The sequence below is a fragment of the Notamacropus eugenii genome, chromosome 1, assembly GCF_028372415.1.
Source record: "Notamacropus eugenii isolate mMacEug1 chromosome 1, mMacEug1.pri_v2, whole genome shotgun sequence".
In the NCBI taxonomy this organism is placed as follows: domain Eukaryota; kingdom Metazoa; phylum Chordata; class Mammalia; order Diprotodontia; family Macropodidae; genus Notamacropus; species Notamacropus eugenii.
Window position 1 is genome coordinate 505,339,669 of NC_092872.1, and position 21,611 is coordinate 505,361,279.

General features: G+C 37.2%; 1 protein-coding gene across 1 annotated transcript in view; it reads right to left on the reverse strand.

Annotated features, from left to right (window-relative positions):
* The window catches only part of PHACTR3 (phosphatase and actin regulator 3), a 320,327-nt gene extending 301,160 nt beyond the window's left edge, over nt 1–19,167 (reverse strand). The window contains exon 1 of the mRNA XM_072633405.1: nt 18,744–19,167. Within this exon, the coding sequence (XP_072489506.1) occupies nt 18,744–18,840 (97 nt within the window). The 5' untranslated portion in view covers nt 18,841–19,167. The remainder of the gene's footprint in view (nt 1–18,743) is intronic.
* Nucleotides 19,168–21,611: the final 2,444 nt, after the last annotated feature.

Sequence of the window (21,611 nt, forward strand, 5' to 3'; positions counted from 1 at the left end):
AGTGGGCTTTGATGGGATGCTTCCTGTCCTGGAATGTCCTTCCCATTTTGCCCAAGTGAGATGGACTTTTGTTGCCAATCCTCCAAGTCTCCTGGGCTAAAAGACCACTCCACTCCATCTTTCTGCTGGCTCCTCTGTTCCAGGATTTGTTCTGGGGTGCTATTTTATGGTTGTTTGGAAGTGAATTTGAGAGAGGTACAGTGATATACTGCTTACTCTGCCATCTTGGCTCCCAGAAGTCCATCAGGGATAGCATTTTTCATTAAAGGTCCTTCCAAATTGTCTTAGATCATTGCATTGCTGAGAATAGCTAAGTAATTCACAGTTGAACCTCATACAATATAGATATTACTGTGTACAGTGCTCTTTTGGTTCTGCTCACCTCACTTTTTATCAGGTCTTGTAAGTACATGTTTTTCTGAGAGCATCCTGCTTGTCATTTCTTACAGTACAAGAGTATTTCATAGCAATCAAATACCACAACTTGTTCAGCCATTCCATAATTGATGAATATCTCCTCATTTTCAAATTCTTAGCCATCACAAAAAGACTGGCTATAAATATTTTTGTACATATAAATCTTTTTCCTATTTTTTTTTAATCTCTTTGGGATATAAACCTAGTAGTGCTGTTTCTGGATTGAAAGGTGTACACAGTTTTACAGTCTTTGGGGCATAATTCCTAACTGGTCTCCAGAATGACTGGGTCAGTTCATAACTCTACTAACGGTGAATTAGTGCCTCAATTTTTCCCACACCATATTTGTCATTTTCCTTTTCTGTCATATTAGCCAATCTGATAGTTAATAGGTGGTACTTCAAAATTATCTTAATTTGCATTTTTCTAATTAATAGTAATTTAAAGTATTTTTTAATATGAGTATAGATGGCTTTGATTTCCTCATCTGAAAACTTCCCGTTCATATCCTTTGATGATTTATTAGTTGGGCAATGACTTGCACTCTTACGAATTTGGCTCAGTTCTCTGTGTATTTGAGACATGAGACTTTATGAGAGAAACTTGCTATAAAATTTCCCCAGTTTTCTACTTTCCTTCTAATCTTGTCTGCATTGACTTTGTTCTGCAAAAGCTTTTAAATTTATTATCATTAAAACTATTCATTTCACATCAGGTATTGCTCTCTATCTCTTGTTTAGTTATAAATTTTTCCTTTATCCATATATCTGACATGCCAGGCTCACCCCATTTGCTTATGATATTACCCTATATGTCTAAATCACGTATCCATTCTGATCTTATCAGTATGAGATGTTCATCTATGCCTAGCTTCTGCCAAACTGCTTTCCAGTTTCCCCAGTTTTCATCAAGTAGTGAGTTCTGGTCCTAATAACTTGGATTTTGGGGTTTATCAAACTTGAAATTACTATAGTCATATACTACTGTGTATTGTGTACCTAATGAATTTTATTCATCTACCATTCTATTTCTGAACCAATGCCAGATTGCTTGATGGTTAATGCTTTGTAATAGAGTTTGAGATTTGGTATGGCTAAACCACTTTCCATCATTTTTTTATTTATCCCCTTGATATTCTTAACCTTTTGTTCTTCTAGATGAATTTTGTTATTGTATTTTCTAGTTCTATAAAATATTTCTGGTTGTTTGATTGGTATGACACTGACTAACTAAATTAATTGAGGTAGAATTTTCATTTTTATTATATTGGCTGAACCTACCCATGAACAGTTAATATTTTTTCCATTTGTTTAGATATGACTTTATTTGTATGTAATTGCATTCATATATTTCTGAGATTTGTCTTGGCAGGTAGACTCCCAAGTCCTCCCTTCTTTGCAAATGAGGGGAACTATGGATGTGGAATGTGGCATACACTGTCAGGGTTGGCTGATGTCTTGGTTGCTATTGCTGAGCTGCTCTTTAACTTATTTGATAGCTTATTTGAAGATGGGGAGAGCAGGGTATATATTGAGAAATGAAAGCAACATAAAAGCAAAAGACATCAATAATTTTTTTAATATAAAGGACCTAAGTCCTATGACTTCAAATATAGCACCCATCCCACTACACCAAGCTGCCTCTCTAATTTTCCAGGTGGGTAGAGGATAAATTGGAAGAATCAGAAAAAGGCTCCTGTAGGAGGAGACAAATGAGCTAAGCCTTAAAAGGAGCTAAAGAGATTTGGTGAATTGTTAGAACTAGAAGGAATCTTAGATATCTTCCAATCCAACTCCTTAATTTTACAAATGAGGAAACTGAAATCCAAAAGAATTCATCCAGGATCACATCACTAAAAAACAGCATATTTAAGATTCTAAAATAATAAAACTATAATTTGAAGAATCAATGAGCCTAACTTAAATTACGAGTTCTCAACATGATGTCCCTGAACTTGTGTGTGTCTGTCATACATGCTACGCATACTAATAAATGCCTCTCAATATAACTGGTCTCCTTTGTAATCTTATCTATTTTATTTTATGCACTTAAAAACATTCTAAGAAGGGGTTCACAGACTCTCAAAAAGGTCCAAAAAAAGATAAGAATCCCTGGCCTAGATCCATAAAATGTCAGGAATCAAAATGAGTTTAGAGATTATCTAATCCAATGCCTTTATTTTACTAACAAAGAAACTGGGATGTAGAAATTGAGAAATCATTTCCCCCAAAAAGTCAATGACTAGAATAGAGTCCTCCTGATAATTGTTGACTGGATAAGAGAAAGCTTATACAGGAAGCAAATCTGGTCTTTCTACATTTGACAAGCTGTTATTTAGAAAAAGTATCAGACTTATCTGTTTGACCACATATGGTTGAACTATACAACAGGAACAATGTATGGGCATCAGAAATATGAATTTTGGCTGGAGAGAAGGAAAAACTAATAATCAGAGCCATCCAAAACTAGAAAAGACAGTCTCAGGGGACTGTGAGTTCCCCATCCCTGGACATCTTTGAATAGAAACTAGATGAGTCCCATGAAACAATGGGGTTCATATACTTAAATTTATGGAGACAGGATATTATATCCCATTTAGATATAGGTTAGACTAGATAACCTTTGATGGTCCTTCAAACATGACATTTTACAGTTACGTATTCCCTACTTCAGTGTTCATTCCATCCAAAGGATCACAAAGAATAACTTACAGGATCTTTCTTTTTGGAACACTACAGGAAGAATTGTATACAGTTGACATAACACAAGGTGGAGGTAGCTATTGTTCAGCAATGTAGAAGATAATTAAAAAATCTTTACTAAAATTTTTAATACTGGTGGAATAGGATGAAATAGATAGGAATATGTAATGAATATGTTTCTAAGTTTCATTTTTTTTCCAACAACTTAAACATTTTACTATAAAAAACTTACCCAAGTAATGAAACTCCAAGTGGAGAAAGTGAAATTCATAAAAAGTCACAGATCTACATTTTGTGTTGAGTATTCTCAGTCTATAGCACAGACTATGTAATTCATAATGTTAATTAAATCATAGGTTGTTCTAAGATAGGGCTTCTTAAGCTTTTTCCACTCAGGACCCCTATCAGTGCTTCTTAAACTCTGACTGCCCTAAGGGGTTGACCCACAGTTTAAGAAGTGCTGTATCTAAGTGATAGGAAAATTAAAAACATAAAAAAATTGAAAACATAAAACATGAAAACATAAAAAACCATATATACATACCGCTTTGAATTAATATAAATCATATAATTCCATTTAGCCCCCTCTCCCCAGCTAAAATTTTCCCTTCCTTCAAAGCCCATCACAGTTATTAATCCCTCCATAAACCTTTCGCTGACTATTCCATCTAACCAATGTTGACCTCTCCCTTCCTTGAATTCCTAGGACATATCATCTGAATGGCACCATTCAGTACTTGACTTCCTAACCTTTCTCAAAGCCATTTAGAAGCAGGAAACCCCTCCTGTTAAGTCTTTTTTGGCTTAACTGTATTCAGCATAATACCTATCTTTCAGTTGTCATGGAACATGGAATGTATGTAAATATGAATTCAGTACTTAACTGCTAAAGCACACCCTCTTATCACATCCAGGTTTTATAGTCAGACCCTCAAAACCAGATTAGTTCAATAGATCCTCTTACCTTTTTTATGTTTTTGGCAATTAGTTTTTTTAACTGCTAGATATAGGGAATTAAAGGGATCTGAAGATTTCTTTAGTTTTATAAGGTCCAAAACTACCTTTGGAGGAATGGAATTATACTAGCGAACAAATATTGTAAAGTGATATTGTTTTAGTGGATTATCTAATTGAAACAAGGTAAACCTACTACATGATCCTTCTAAAACTGGGATTAATACAGTAGGCAAACCATCAATTTTCTTAACATAGCCCTATATGATTTGGGGTTAAGCTTAGAGGATAAGCAAAACCTAGATACAAACTTTTTCTAGAGGTTCAAGATTATTTAAACTATTTAATTTAAGCATTTCTGATTCTCCGTTTCATGCTCCACGTAGCTACCAAAATAATTTTCCTATATCAAGGTCTGACCTCACTTCTCTGCTCCAAAGTCTCCTGTAGTTGCCTCCAGGGTAAAATATACAGGCTTCTGTTTGGAATTTAAAACCCTTCACAATCTGACGCCCCTTTACTTTTCTAGATTTATTCATATTACTTTTTTCAGTGTACCTTACATTCCAGCCAGTCTGGCATATTTCATGATGCTCAAATGCAATGTTCCTTTTTATGCCCCTTGCCTTTTTAAAGTCTGACCCCAGCACTTGAAATACACTTCCTCCTTTCCTCCACTTCTTTAGTATCCATCATGGTTCAACTCCTATGGGAAGCCTTTCCTAATGTCCCCTCCCAAATCACCTTGTATTTACTTGTTTACATGTCGGCACTCCCAGTAGGATAACAACATAGGAAGTTCCTTAAGGAAGATAACATTTCATTTTTGTCTCCACAACCTCAGCTTCTTACACATTGTAGACACCTGATCAATGGTCTTTGGTTGAATCAAAAAATGGGCTAGCTACTACATGATCTAAATTTTTAGCCACAGCTACTCATAAGGACCATCAAACTGAGGTGTAAAAGGAGAGCTTGTGATGACAGAGTACTTGCACTGATGAAAAAAATGAATTTTTCAAAATGCTGAAGTATTGATCAGATTTTTCAATTACATGCCAATGAAATTCTTCCTCCAAATAAGTGTGCAAGTTTGAGCTCAGTTGATTTACCCTTCAGTATAGATTTATTTCAATGCAACACTCTTCAGAGATATGATCAACTAATATTTTACAGTTTACAGTATTCCAGCATAGCATCAGTAGGACCTATAAATTAGAGAAAATCTATAGCATTAAGTTTATAGGAGATGCTTTAAAAATATATTGAATTCTATAAAAACACAGATGGTATCGCTGAGGCTTTGGAACCAAAATGACTAACAAGTCTATAAATAATTATAGATAATGTTCATGTGTTTACAGAAACTATGATACAATTATAGAAATGTATTTTTTAAAAGACTACAATTCATTAAAACTCCTGTAGCACTACAAGATGGGGAAGTCTGTTGGGATCTTATATCTGAGAAATCAATCACCTAGACAATTAGATTCTTGAACATTTATCATTCTATTTTGGTAAATTAACTCTGCTGAGATTGCCTAAGATGCCAAAAGAAGTGAATTAAAGGCTACTTCTCTGTTAAGCATAAGAGTTTCAGTTCAATTATTTCTAGGCATCAGGGAGTTCTTATAACAATTCCAGAATGCTACTCATAAAGTTCCTACTCCTCTGAACTGGCTTTCAGGCACTAATGCTAGAATCTTTTCCTAGGGTCATAGAAATATAGGATCATGAACTTAGAGCTAAAAGGGACCATCTAATCCAATCCTCTCATTTTGCAGAGGAGGAAACTGAGACCCAGAGATGTTAAGTGTCTTGCCTAAAGTCACACAAGTAGTAATCATCAGAGATGATATTTGAACATATGTCCTCTAATGTCAGAAACATTATACCAAACCGAATCCCAAGTAATGCTCCAGGACACTGTGAATATAAAGTCCCATTTCTGTCATTTCATGAACTTATTATTGTTAAAGTTAAGGAGAGATATGAGTACATACCAAAGATATATAACGTAAATTCAAAGTAGCTTCCGGGAGAAAAGGACTACTAACTCCATGAAACCGAAAAGGCCTTATGTCAGAGACAGCATTTGTGTAGAGCTTTGAAAAAAGCTAGTTCCTGAAGAGTGAAGAGGGAGTGATTTTCCAGCATGAAGCAAGACTTGTGTCCCATAAGGGAAATACTGATATCCAGACTGATATGCAGTTGAATGGGCAGTCCATCGAACTGAGATATAGAAAATAGATACACACAGACACACACACATATGTGTGTGTGTGAATGTATGCTTATGTGTATGTGTGTATATGGGTGTCTATCCAAGACTGATAGATAGATAAATAGATAGATAGAGAGATAGAAAGATAGAGAGACAGACAGTTTGCTGTCTATTTCTATTTTTACATGTTTTTGCTGATAGAATAAGCTCCTTAAACTCAGGATTATCCTTTTTTGTCTTTGAATCCTCAGTATCTAGCACAGGAGTTAAAAATCACACAGCAATCATTTAATAAATAAACGTCTGTAGACTGATTCATCCATTTGGTTTTCCCTGGGTGAATGATCATACCAAACTTTAAGAGATCATGGATTTCATTTAGGAGGTCCTATAGTATTCTGGAGCTTTTTACCTCAACATAATACCATCTACATACAAGAATATAGTGCCTCACTATCTCTTGTGAATTTCTCTTCAACTTGTACTCCACACTGAACAAATTCCCTAACACCTTTAGCTCTCTCTCTCTCTGTCTCTGCCTCTCTCTGTCTCTCTCTGTCTCTCTCTCTCTCTCTCTCTCTCTTTCTCTTTTTCTCCAGCATAAATAATCAGAAGGTCTTCAGAGTTCTATTTTTATACCTTTAAAGGAATCTTATATGATTTTGACATGAATTTTTTGCTTTGTCAAATCGAGTGCAACTCCAATCAAATTTATTTTAAATATGCTATTGATGCTGAAACAGCAAATAGATAAAATAACAGTGACACAGACTTTCACTATTTACTAAAGAAATTTAACTGATGCAAACCACTCACTAAAACAGAGACCAACAGCCTTGAAATTTCCATATTTATAAAAAAGAATTCTTTTGCCAAGCAGAGAAATATTATGCTCAAAGACAACCCTAGTTTAGAACATAAACTTGTCTGTAATATTTAATATGGGAGAATGATTCAAAATTGTAAGCTGCACTGCCCTTCCTCATAAAACAGAGGGAAGTAGTGAAGAGATAAACAGATTTGAAGTAAATCTGCAAAATATCTAACTAATCCAAATCATCCTGAAGACACTTAAGGATAAAAATAGGAGGAGAACAGTGATTAGGCCAAAGAAAAATTTTAAAAGATACATAAAACTGGTATTTAAGGAATTTTTTCTCAATAAATCATATTAACAAGAATAAAAATCACAATTCTAACACCAAAGAAAAAGCCTTTAAAAAAATGCAATGCTTATTTCTGTTAAAAAAAAAAGCTACTGAAAAGCATATAAATGAATTAACCTCTTAATATGGCAAATACTATCTATTTAAAATCAAGACCCAGCATCATACTTAATTCGGGTAAACTAGAGTCCTTTCTATTGAGATAAGGGGTAAAGTAAGGATGTCTATTATTACTGCTATTATCTGATATATTTTTAGAAATGCTGGTTAGAGGAGTAATATGAGAAAAATAAATTGAGGTAATAAACATAGGCAAAGTAGGAACAAAATTAAGGTTTTACAGATGATATAATGACATAAAGAAGGATAAAGAGTCAACTAAAATTAATTGAAACAATAATTTCAGCAAAGTTGTGGGATCCAAAATGAATCTACATAAACATCAGCATTTCTGTATATTTTTTACTTTAACAAAAACAGCAGAAAGTCATAGGAAGATAAATTCTATTCAAAATAGCTACAGAACATGCAAAATACTTGAGAGTCTCTCTCCTGAGATACACATAAGAATTTTATAAGTATGTGAGGATTATAGGTCCTCGCTGACAGAAGTAATTCATGCTTGATCACTGATTAGTCCCTCATCTAAATACTTGCAAAGAATTGGAAAGTAAGGTTTTCATCAATTGGGAAAAAATGAACAGATTATAGTATATTAATATAATGAAATATTCTTACATCATAAGAAATAACAAAAGAGACAGTTTCAGAGAAACCTGGGAAGACTTATATGAATTGATAGAGAACAAAGTGAGTAGAACCCCAAGACCAATTTAGGTGATATGGTATCAATAAAAATGATTTTGAAAGACTTCAGAACTCTGATCAATAATGAAATCACCACTTATAATTCTAAACAATCAATAATGAAATATGCCACCCATCTTCTGGCATACATGTAACAGATTCAATATACGGAATGAGACAAATTTTTGACATATCCAGTGATGGAAGTTGTTTTGCTTGATTGTGCATATTTGTTATAAGAATTTGGTTTACTTATTTTTTAAAGGGAAGAGGTGAAAGAAAGATGGAAGAGTAGAGAAGGAAAGAGAAACAGAGAGATAAACACAAAGAGAACAGAAGGAAGTTTATAAGGAATTACAGAAAACCTGAATAGCTTTGAAAGTTACATGTTGAATTTATTATACAATTAAAAATAAAAGTAAACTCTATATAATAGAAATTTACAATTTAAGGTTATCATCCTCCCTTTCTGTTCTACTATGTATATGGAAGTGCTCATTTTATTTGGTGTTGAAAATCAGTATTTTTTAAATGTCATGTCTTTTAAAAAATATTTTTTCCATCAGTGATGATGGGGGCATCAGATTTAGTTCCCCATGATCCCATTGATTATATACAGACCCTGATGTGCTGCAACAGAAATAGCACTAAAGAAAACAAAGAAGAGAAAATAATTTGGATTAGACCAAATACACAGAAAGGACTTTCCTGCTGAAAGTAACACAATTTCAAGGGATTTCAGGAAAACTAATTCTCAGGAAATGTGAACAAAGTATAGACACCAAACATTTGAAATATTATAGACATTATCTTACAGTGACAGAGAGACAAAGACAGATGGAGTCACAGAGAGACAGACAGAGACCAAGAAAGACGGAGACCAAGAGGTAGAGAGATGAGAGAGAGACCGAGGAATATAAGAAAATATCAGACTGCCTACCCATAGACCTATGTTTCCATCTCTTCACAGTCTTTAGAAGTAATCCCTCCATCCACATACATATTAGAACATCCTTGATAAAGGTATTAATAGGAAACAAGCTTTTACAAATGTTATTCTACAAGAGGTATCACTTTATAGCCATATTATTGCCTGAAAGTTTCAGAGAACTTAAAATCCCATTGTTTTCATTGTTTGTTGGCTATTTTTAAAAGTATTATTCAATAGAGCAAAATACCACCTTAAGGGGAGCTGACAAAGTGAAAACAAAAAGTATATAGAGAGAATAAATTAAATTGCTAGTTTCATGTCTAGTTGAACGATTGTAGTGACATTACCAGAGTGGGTATTTTAGTTTATTAGCACACTACATTAGTCCATCATGCTTGGTTGGCCACTTCAAAAGCTAATGTCTGGCATAGGCCCATTATCTAATATTGGCAATGTAAAATGGGAAAATAAATAATGTAGGAAAATAAATTATATTGTTATTTCCATAAAATTCTTTTTTATTTTACTTATGATGTGAAAGCACTGTAAGATAAATGGGTTAAAATGTGTTCTAGAAATGGCTGTGACAAATGAACTAAATTCTTCCCTGACCAATTGAAATCCATAAATAAATAGAAAATCTAATTTTTAATCCATTAATTAAAATGTGAGACTGGGTCTACCTTAACCCAAGTTATTTTTATCCATTTCATCTTAAAAGAAACATAATAATAGCTAGCATTTAGATAGCATTTTAGTTAAGGTTTCCAAAATACTTTAAAATATCAACTCATTTTATCATCCCAACCACACTGGGATGGGCTATTATTATCCCCATTTTACAGAGGAGGACACCAAAGGTGATAGAGGTTAAATGACTTGCCTAGTGTTCTACAACTAGTAAATGGCTAGGTTTGGATTTGAACTCAGATTCTCTTGACTCCAAGTCCAGCGCTCCATCCATTGTACCACCTACCTACCTCTACTTACATAATATTCAAGTAACACAATATGTTAAGCCCCATGGCTCCAACACTCAATGAGCCAAATGTGTCCAAAATTAAATTTGTAAGAAAAAAAATTTCCCCTAATTATCCAACTACTAATGTAATGACTGCCACCAGGTGTCATACTAGGAAGCTTGGATAAATTAGTCATTTTAATGAAATTGGATTATATTATATAATTAAACTCAAACATCCTTCACACTCCAAATTTTTTATCAGATAATCCATGACTGATTATATGATATATATCATAATATATATATTATATAATAAATAATCCATATAATCCAAGCTGCTCCTTTATCAGCCAATTACAGCTGCTTATTATCAAAAGTTACTTTCTTTTTGCATGGGGGGTGGGGAAGAGAATCGCTTTTAACTTTATTGATGTGTTTTGTTTCTATAGTACATACACATTCACAGATTATTCCTACTTCATGAGAGATCTCTTGTAACAAAGTAAAACAGTCAAGCAAAACTAGCAATATAGTGACCTTGTCTGAAAGTGCAGGCAACATTTCACATCTGCACCTCCTCCCCACCTCTCTATTTTTTAAAAAATGAATAGGAATCCCTTTTCTCTCCTTCTCACCCCTTACCCTACTGAAAAAGAAAAGAAAAAAAATGCACATTTGTTGTATCAAATATGCAAAGTCAAGCAAAACAAATTCCTTTGATGCTTGTATACAAAAATATGTCTCATTTTGCATTGTCAGTGCATCACCTCTCAAATGAATAGAATGTTTCACGTTCCTCTGGAATCATGAATTACCATTGTATTGATCATAGTTCTCACAGCTTTCAAAGTTCTTTGTTTTTACAGTCTTGTCCATGTATAAAATGTTTTTCTGGTTCTGTTCATTCTTCATCGATTTATAAAAAACTTAAAATTTTTCATTTTCATACTGTTGAGATTATAAGTTGTTCTGGTTTTGCTCACTTCATTTGGCATTAGTTCAATGATGCTTTTGAATTTTCCCAGCAGTTGTTAAGTAGAGGAGTTCATATCCCAGTATCTGGGGTCTTTGTGTTTATTGAATACTGAGGTATTCTATATTTTGCACATAAACTGTTCCACTTATTTATCTCTCTACTTCTTAACCAATACTAAACTATGCAAACTGCAAAGTATGCACAAACCTATATTATCAGAGAGAATTTCTAGAGCAGGATCTCCCTCCATTTCTCTGCCTATAAAATTCAATGTCTAGAACAACAACCAAATCCTTAGATGAAAGATTATTTTAAATCAATAGAAATGGTGAAATCAGCAAAAGGAGCAGAGGAAGAGAATACATTCAGCTTTAGACATGCTCAGTATAGTGCCAGAGGACTGGTCATTCTGGTGGAGATGTCCTGAGGATGCCTAGAGATGTGGGCCTGGGGTTCCGAAAATAGATCAAGGCCAGACATAGAGATTAGGAAGATACCTGAAGACAGATGGGTAACTAAAGTAAGTCAGTAGGAAAGAATGTGACTGTTAAAAGAGAGGATGTAGGGAAAAAGAAGAGAGCCAAGGACAAACCTTTGGAGAATACCCACATGGTTACAATCATAGATCATCGCAATAACACAGTTCAGAGCTCTAAGGGGGGTATTTCATGTTAACAATCTCCAAAGAGTTGAACATTATATGGTCAGCCAGCCAGTGATGATTTTAATTAACTATTGTCATGGATAACTGACGGATTGATGATTGCTAGCTCAATAAACAACTAACAAGGGACATTGAAATAATATGGAAACCCAAGAATATCTTAATCCACCTCTTCAATATAAATTCAACATAAGACAAAGGTCCCAGGAAGCTTTCTAAGGAATTTAAATATATGCTGCCACTCTAGAAACAAGAGAATAATAGTTCTAGAAAACAATGGGATCCTTATAATGCTGTTCAGTTTCTCTGTCACTACCCTTCTCACAAAGAACTAGGGAAATGGAAACCATCCAGAGGTGTGCTGATAAATGTTTAACAACCAGCTCTCTGAGAGGGGGTGTACTCGTGACATTTTAAATTTAACCTGTAATAATAGCATTTCTTAATTAGTTTCTGAATGCTAAGCAATGAAGAAAATAATCAATCAGGCCCTGATTTGTAATGTTTGCTGACGTCTAAAATATAAATGGTCACACTGAAAATTTAACAATCAGTTTCAGAGCCTGTCTGAGCTGGGTCAGTGACACAAATGCCTCAAGGTGGTTATGGCTTAAGCCCAGATGGAGGGGAGACTGGGGAATGAAGAAATGTTGGAGTTTTATATAGTAAAAGCTTCCAGTGAATTTTGGTAGAAATCCCAAATGCAACAGGTTGACTGTTAATTAAGGCACAAATAGAGGAGGGTAGACTAGGGAAAACACAATCCCTCAGGCTTGTTAAAATGAAATCATTAGTTTAACATAGGTAGGTAGAGGACGCAGGGGAGAGAACACTCCCTTTGCTGGAGACCTGCCACTTGGAAGTGGCTATTATTAGGAACAAAAGGAATATAAGCCTGCCCAATATTTATGGGAGCTAAGTAATTGTGGGAAAAGAGTGGTCTAGGGGACAATGAAAGGGTACTAGTTCAAGTCAGAATCAACTTAGTACAGCAGAAAGAGCGTGTGCTCATATGCCACTTATAATACTTCCTACCTGGCTGACCTAGAACAAGACACTAAACCTCTGACCATTTTTTAAAAATAGTAGTAATAATCTTTGGCCTACCTACCACTCAGGGCTATTGTGGGCAAAATGAATAACTTTTAAAGTGTCATGGAAATAGGAACTGTGGTTTGTATTTCTGTCCCAAAATACCTTCCCTCACCACGCTGATATGCAGCTAACTGGAAAGTCACAGTATTGCTGTTTTGAGCTCAGGGTCATGTTTTATGCTAAAAATTCAAAGTTACTTAGGAATGTTGCAGCCTGAAGTGAGAAGGACCTGTTCTAAGGTGGTAAAAGGAGAAATAGAGAGGAGGCAGATGGGTAGAATAGATTGGAGAGCTGTAGTGGGTGGAACTGACAAGCTGGACAATGGTTGGTCCTAAGGAAGAAAAGGGGAGAAAAGTTAAAGATAACCTAAGCCTACGAATAAGAGATCAGGGATAAATGGCAAAGCACAGACAGACTCAGAGAGGTCAGAAGGAAGAGCCGACTAACCTGACAGAAGTAGAGCTTTCTTTGCCATGGAGCTCATACATGAGAGCCCTGGCTTGAGTCAGACCTGGGATGGATCAAATCCAGGTTCATCTGCTTACTATTTAAGTAGAAAGTCATTTCACTTCACTTATCTCCCCTGTAAAAAAGGGGTGGGATTATATGACTTCCAAGCCCTTCTCCAGCTTAAGTACTACCAAAGAGGTCCTCTGGATGCACATTACGGGGAACAGGTGAACTAATATCTTCAAAAGTATGCCTGTGAAAGACAAGCTCTGTTAGGTCTCAGCAAACTTGAAAGAAAAGCTTTGACCACAGCTTTAGTGATGGTGTGTGGGGCTGTCTCTACAGAGCTAACTTTGCAGAACCTTGTCACTGGTTTATCCATGGGGTGATCACTTTTCCAGCCATTTCAGTTCACTAAGATCATCTACAAAGGTGCACTAGGGCTATAATCTGGATCAATGGAGGGGCTATAGATACCTAGGAAATCATGGATTCTAGAAGTATTGTGGTTTCTTGGGAAAGGTACCATGTAATACCACCATGACCATGGGATTAAGAGCTAGAAGAAACCTTAGAATCCAACTAATCTTCTTTATTTTGAACATAAGAAACCTGGATCCTAATGAGATTAAGTGACTTGCCAGAGATCACAGATGTAATAAATAATAATAATATGTGTCAATTACATATCTTCTGGCTTCAAATTTAGTACTTCCTCCCCATCCTGCCTCCCATATCCTATTTCAGTTTAAAAGAAATCCAGAGTGTCAGTGTCTAATTGACCACCACCACATTTGTTTAATATTAACTTGCATTTTTAAAGCAAAGAGTTTTTTTCAAAACACTTTATCAGTAGAAAGCAGGGCCTGAGGGAATGCCACACATGACTGCAACAGCGCCATTAAAGATGCTGCCCAGTTTGGGGATATCTGGTCCGTAGACGGTGGCTATTCTTTCCCTTCCTGCCTATTTATAAGATGGTCAGAAAGACACTAAGCAATAGTCTGGGATTCAGCATTTTCAGAACAGCAGCACCATGCATTACGCACTATGTATTCTCACATTATTATCAGAGGGCTTTTATCTTTTGGAAAATAATGTCAAGTTAGGGGAGGCAGAGATTGCCTCTGGCATCCCCTGCCCATGACCTGCTTCACCATTAATCAGAAATAGGCCCACAATACTAACAACTCATTAAAACTGATTAGCAAACCTGACCCCCAATATTTCAGCCAGCCAACGACATTGGTAGAAAAAAGGAAAGGGAGGAGATCTGTTCCTCCTACATTTGTGTGCCCTATAACTGTGTCTGGGTCCCTACTAGTAAATAAGAATCTCTATATGTGACACAGGTTTGAAAAGAGAGAAGGGAGGAAGAAAAGTATGCAACAGAGGACACTTAGGAACGTACTATTTTAAAAATGAAAAGACCTTAGAGGAACTGAGTCCAACTCCCTCATTTTCTAGAGGCCTCAGAGGTAAAGTAACTTAAGGAATGGTAATACTAAAGTGGAGGAAGTGACCCAGAAAGCCAGAGAGCAGATTGAGAGCTCAGTACCTTTAAAAGGATTATAGAAGAAAAGGGGTTCATAAAGGGAAAATTCCCAAGACAAACTTCACCTGTTTTAAAATTCTGCCTATGTCTTTCCATTAACAAGATATACATCTTTTCCAATTTTATCATTTACCATCCAGAATATTCTCAGTGTAAGAAAATTTGGTGTGGTGGAAAACACTGGGCTTAGATTCAAGAAACCTAGGTTCTAGGTCTCTAAGATTTTACTAGCTACTAGTCCTTGGGCAAGTCCTTGTATACCTCTCTGGACTTGTTTTACCCATTTTGTTAGGTGGAACAGTGGATAGAATGTTAGGTTTGGAGTTAGGAAGACCTGAGTTAAAATTCTGCTCCAGACATTTATTTAGCTGTGTGACCTTGGGCAAGTCATTTAATTTCTCTCAGCCTCAGTTTCCTCATCTGTAAAATGGGGGTAATAATAGTACTTACCTTCAAGGTTTATTATGTGGATCAAATAAGATTATTCACTCATATGTATATACACATATGCATCCATATGTACACACATATATACACATATGCACATATATGTTATGTGTTTATAATAAAACACTTTGGAAACTTTAAAGTTCTATATAAATGTTGTTATGATTTTACAAGTAGGCATAACAAGTAATATCCTGATTGCCTCACAGAGCTGTTAAGAAGATCAGATGTAATGATGCCTCAGTAAACTACAGAGGATGTTGTTACTAAGGAAGAAAACAGTGTTTGGAGGTCATATGATAGTTTTCACAATTCCGACACTGTTCTCAGAAATCACAGATTCCCTTGAGTTCAGCTGGTTTTCATTAAGGTTTTGAGAGAAAGAGACATTTTCAGACTTGAGTCAATATGAGTTTTTATATCCCAGTCATCTGAAAAGTCATCAGTAAAAGATGACCGGTGCTAACTACAAACAGAAGGATGAGCTGAGCTAACCAGGCTTTAGATTTCAACTTGACTTTTTTTCTACCCCTTACAACCACAGCTTTTAATCAGCAGCATCTGACAAGGGTCATAATATTATCAATCAGTTCTTCTCCCTCAAAAAAATCAGCTTGTAAAAAAATTATCCAGATTAGGGTTGATTCTTCAAGTCTATACTTAAAAGAATAAATGGGGTCCCCACCCCCCATAAACTGGAGAAGACTTGATTATTTTTAAGTGTCTTTGCTCCCTTCAGTTTAGGTACCAGAAATTACCTCCTATTTCCCCTTCCAATCCCCAAGCAAACAAACCTTCAGGGAACTACTCCATAAAGTGGAGTTAGGCAAAATAGATTGGCAGAGCTTTGGAGGACTTAGGTGAACCGATGCAAAGAAAGTAAGCAAAACTAGGAAAATACACATAACTACAATAGTGTAAATACAAAGGGAGGAAGAAAACAAACCTGAGTATTAGATAATAGATAATTATAATGACCAAGCTAGGTTCTGACAGGAGCTGAAAAATGCACTTCCTTCACTTTGAAGGAGTTACTAAGAAACATTACATATACAGTTTCTGTTGATGTGTAAGTCTGACACATTACTTTTCCTCTGTTACAAGGGTAAGAGATATTCTGTAGTTGGAAATGAAACAAATGATATCAATAAAAAATGAAAAGCTGGACAAATTCTGTATAAGCCACCACTGTACTCCTGGTCTGAAGAACTGCAAAGTCTGTGTTAGACACAGACCAGGTGGGCAAAGGTTAAAAAACTGTCCACCATATCACTGAGACCTCCTTCAACCTGCAGTTAAGCATTTAAGCTATGAAGCCTGTAGTAACTTATAGATCTATATTTCAGGGCAGTAAAGCAGACTATGGAGTGGAGGGATCAGGGAGACCAGTGGTACTGAAGCCTGTATCCATCAATGACTCCTAGCGGGGAAGGGAGGCCTGGGGCACTGGGATCCCATCATCATTCCATGCCAAGCAACACCTGAATCTTTCAAAGCCTTGGGAAAGGACTGCATAACTTAAAAGAGCACAGTTATGATAAATGATATGCAGGTGTAAATGAGACTATAAATTACCTAATGTCCATATAAAGTATTGAGATAACATTACAATACACTGAGCAAATAACTACATCAGTAAATAACAAAAATGCCTGAGATTGAAACAAGTCAGGAGGCTGACTGACCATTCCCCAACCCAAGCACAATATGCATCCCTGTATGGTTACTGCACACAAGGATGATGCCACATTTTTATTTAACTGTACTCAAATGCTACCAGCATCAGAGCTCCACTCCTACAATCCCAGATTTTGTCTCCAAAACCATGTAACATGAATTTTGACTCTCATTCCTCTTTGTGGGGGCTATGAATCTATTCTTCAAGAATTTATCTAACCCCTTCTTTAACCTATTAATCTTTTCAGAGTATGCCATCTTAGAAAGTGATTGTATGTTTGCTACTCATTGTGTCATTTTCCTTAAATTTGTCTTGAATTACTTCTTTCATGTTTCAAAGGGATAACCCTTGCCTACTTCTAGTTTTCCATGATTTGACATGCAAGCTTGGGATAGCCATCCTCTACATATATGTTAACATTATGTTTTACCTCTAATTACAGTCCCCTCATTTGCATTAGGGTTCAAAAGTCTTAATCTTTTAGGATTCATCTCCATGTTAAAACAATAGATTACCATAACTGGAAAGAGCATTTTACATCACCTCATACAAATCCCCCATTTAACAGTTGAAAAAGCTGACACCCCATCAAGAAAAGTAATTGGCTTAAGATCACACAGCTGATAAATTCAAAGGGACAGAGGAACATAGAGCCGAAAAAAAAAATAGAGGTCATCCAGTCAAAGCCCCTCACATTGCAGATGAGGAGACTAAGGCCCAAATTGTCAAAATGACTAGCCCAAGGTCAACATAAGTAGTAAGAGACAGAGATGAGATTGGAAAACCATGCTGAATCCATCACTCTTTCTACTGCAAAATGATGAGTGGCAAAAGCAAAAATGGAACGTCAGTAGCCTGGCCACGACATAGTTTCTCATTTGAGTTAACCCTGCTGTGTTTTCTCTAATGCCACTATTTCTCAAGGGTACATGCCCCAGAAGTTGCCCCGGATTAGCAGATCATGCTGCTCTCTAGTCACACAACAAGCTCAGGTCCTCTTCTTCCTTAGGAAGGTGGGAGACCGTGGAAAACTTGGTTTCAGTGGAACAATGTCAGGAGCTGTTGGACAACATGCCATAGGAATGGGGCCCCCTCCAAAGCATCCTCTTTGGTGGACCATCCTCTTGGGAAGAAGGCATTTTTAACATCTGCCTATAGCAAGGGCACCCTGGACGTAAAATCTCTCCAGCTGCAGGGAGGAGACTTCCTGCCCCAAGGGAAAGCGCTAGTTCAGGGGCAGAAAGGGTATTACCAAGAGGGAAGGCGACTCCCAAAGGTCATGACACAGGATGTGCCTTCAGTTCCAAACACCAAACAAACTCGGTGGTGAAGGGGTCGTGCAGGGCCAGGAAGAATCCTGGGGTCTCCCCAAGCTCTCCCTGGCTTTCTTCCCTTCCTAGCAGCTGGGATGGAAGTTAGTGTCCCTAGGTTAGGATCTTCTGCACCCTAAAAGCCTGACCCCAGTTCTTGTTCCCCATCCATGGCCTTAAATCCCTCCCCCCGGGTGGTACTGTGCCCAGCTGTGACCCTGGGGGAATAAAAGCTCAAAGCTCTAAATACAGAAGCAGGTGACCCATTTGAAATGACCAAAGTGAGAAATGAAAAGGAGGGGGCGGGCGCTGGCCAGGGTCTTGTCCTTTGCCTTCTCTCATCCCCAGCCAGCTCCCATCAAGAATCATGCTATGCTCCGGGACACCCCTTTTGCCCTACCTTGGCGCCTGCCTCTTCGGTCTTTCTCCTGGAACACCAGCAGCAGAGAACGCAGGGGGCCGGTGCAGCGGGAGCCCTCCCCTCCTCGCCCTCCCATGGCAAAGGAGTGAGCCGTGCCGGGGGAGAGAAAAGCGCTAAGTCCTTCGGCCCCTCAGCCCCCAGAAGGAGCGCGGGAGGGCAGAGAGGAAGGAAGCGAGCAGAGGAGAAGGGGAGGGGGCCCGCGGTGTTCGGGCAGGGCCGGGGGCGCGGGCTTTCCCGGGGCAGCGGCTGGCGCACGTTACACAGAGCCTGCGTTGAGCCCGGGCACCGGGGCGCACTAGTGGTTTGCAACCGAGAGGGGAGGGGAAGGGAAGGGAAGCAGAGGGGCGGCGCCCGGTCCTGGGGCCCCTGCAGGAAAGTGAGTGTGTGTGTGTGCGTGTGTGTGTGTGTGTGTGTGTGTGTGTGTGCGCGTGTGTGTGCGTGTGTGTGTGTGTGTGCGTGTGTGTGTGTAAAACCGTGTCCATCCTGCGGTTCGAGCCCACCATTCAGGGACCGTTTACGGGCTCCTCTGTCAAGAGGGGACACAGTAGTGGCGATGCAATGACCTTGCCTTCAGGAAGACACCGAAGATAGTGATTGAGGTAGAGATGCGATGAGCTAAATCCCTGAGTACGCAGGAGAGCACACCTGAGGTCCTAGACACCCCTGACACCCAGGACACCCATGCGAGGACAATGGAACAAGTGGGCTGTGACCCCCAGCGTCCCATCCACCCCACCATGCCCGACCATGCCCCACATATTCACAGAGGTCTTTTTCCTGCTACTTCCTCATTATTTCTAGAGCAAATACACAACTATGCTCCCATCATTTTGATTTGTAAAGAGCTGAGATTTTCTTCAAAAGAAAAAAAAAACCACCATGTGCTTCTTAAATGAGATGCACTGCTGTACTGTGTTGTAATGAGGATCACTCATTACCAGAAGGTTGTCCGCCAAGTGATCCATCTTTTAGGCTACAGCAACTCATAATATCTGCTTCAAACTCCAGGCAAGTAAGTGAAAGAATACTGACACTGACTAAATCTCAGATTTACTTTTTGACCATTGAAGAATAATCCGAGTACGTAGGATTTATCTTATTCAGAAGAGTTAACTAGCTTGTGGCAATGAAGATACATCGTTCTAATGCTATGATTCCGTTTCATATTCAGTGTTTTCTATATTTCTTATAACCCTAGGTTAAACTAAACAACGAAATTTGTCATTCCACCTGCTGACTTCACTTTTTTTTTTTTTTGTCAGCACCAGCAATGTCTTCTCACAAGTTATGTTTCCCAGGAAGAGATTAGGGCTCAAGGAACACTAACGCTGGTCCCATCATGCAGCTATATGCACTTTGAGTAATATAATAAAACCAAGTTTGTGAATAATTAAAATTATAAAAGTCAGTATGATTGCTTTGAGGTGATCTACCTAATGGTTGTGCTGCAACAATGGTGCATATGGATGCTAATCAAAATTTAGAGCTGGAAGTGATCTTAGCTGACATCTAGTACCATCTCCTAAATTTGCTGAATGCAGGAGGTTAAGACACTTGGTAACAAAAGTAAGGAGCAACGTCTTGATTTGAACCCAGGTCCTTGACTACAAAGTCAGCATTCTTTCCAAGGTACCATACTGCCTTGAGTTATTGGAAAAAAGTATATAATTAAAATATATAATTAAATTCACAATAAATAAAAATATATAAAAGAATAATTATTAGAAACAAGCTTGAACGAATCTATAATTCTTAAGCTCTTGATTTGAGGAAAGAACTATTGGTGAGATTAATAATTTTATTTATTTTTATTTATATTTTTATTATTATAGTATATATTATCACATATTTATGTATAATATATATTTATTATTTATTATTATGCAAGCAAAATCCTGAGCAATTTGAAATGAGAACAAAATTATGACTCTATCTATGAGATACTCGCTGGAGTAGAGAACAGAGAACTGACTTCAGAGTAGGGAAGTTCTGAGTTCAAGTCCAGTCTCTAACAGGCACTTGGCATGTGATTATGAGCAATTCATTTATTTCTCAGTGCCTTCAGACAACTCTTTACAACTGTAGATTATAGAATACTTGTTGACCTGTAATGGTGGAGGAAATTTCCTCACCAGGAATTCCCTAAAGTGATGTCATACAATGCTCAAGAATGATCATGCCTAAACAACCTTCCTTAAATACCACTTTTATCATGTCATTGCAGTTTTCAAAAATCTATAATGGTTCCTTGTGTAAATAATAATAGCTAACATTTATGTAGCATTTTAAGGTTTGCAAATATTTACATACATGTCATGTGCTCTTTGCCACAATACTGTGTGTTAATTTCTATAGGTATTATTAACCCCACCTTACAGAAGAGGAGAATGAGACTTTGATCACTTAAATGACTTGTCCAGGACCTCATGCAAGAGTAAAACTTAAGTCTTTCTGATTTCCAGTTGAGAGGTCTATCAACTGTACTAAGAAGTCACAAATCTGAACAACTCTACCTGGGTTTCAAGCTTTCCACCTCTAGCCTCAAGCTTATTTCTCAATGCAATTCAACTTGAACTCTTATATCTGTTAGATGAATCTCCTCACTGCCCCAGAAACAAGCCATAGAGATGCCTGTTTTCCCCTTTTTCCTTACATTGTTCCTTATGGTTAGAATATCCTTTCCCTCTCCTCCGTTAAGCAAAATCTCACTACTCCCTAAAAGCTCCCATGAAAGGGCATGTGCTACTAATGTAGGATCTACTCCTACAACAATCATTAAAGAAGTAGCTGCTTTCCTCAAGGATACTCTAAGGACTTTCATTGAACTCATTCTCCTCTGACCTCCAG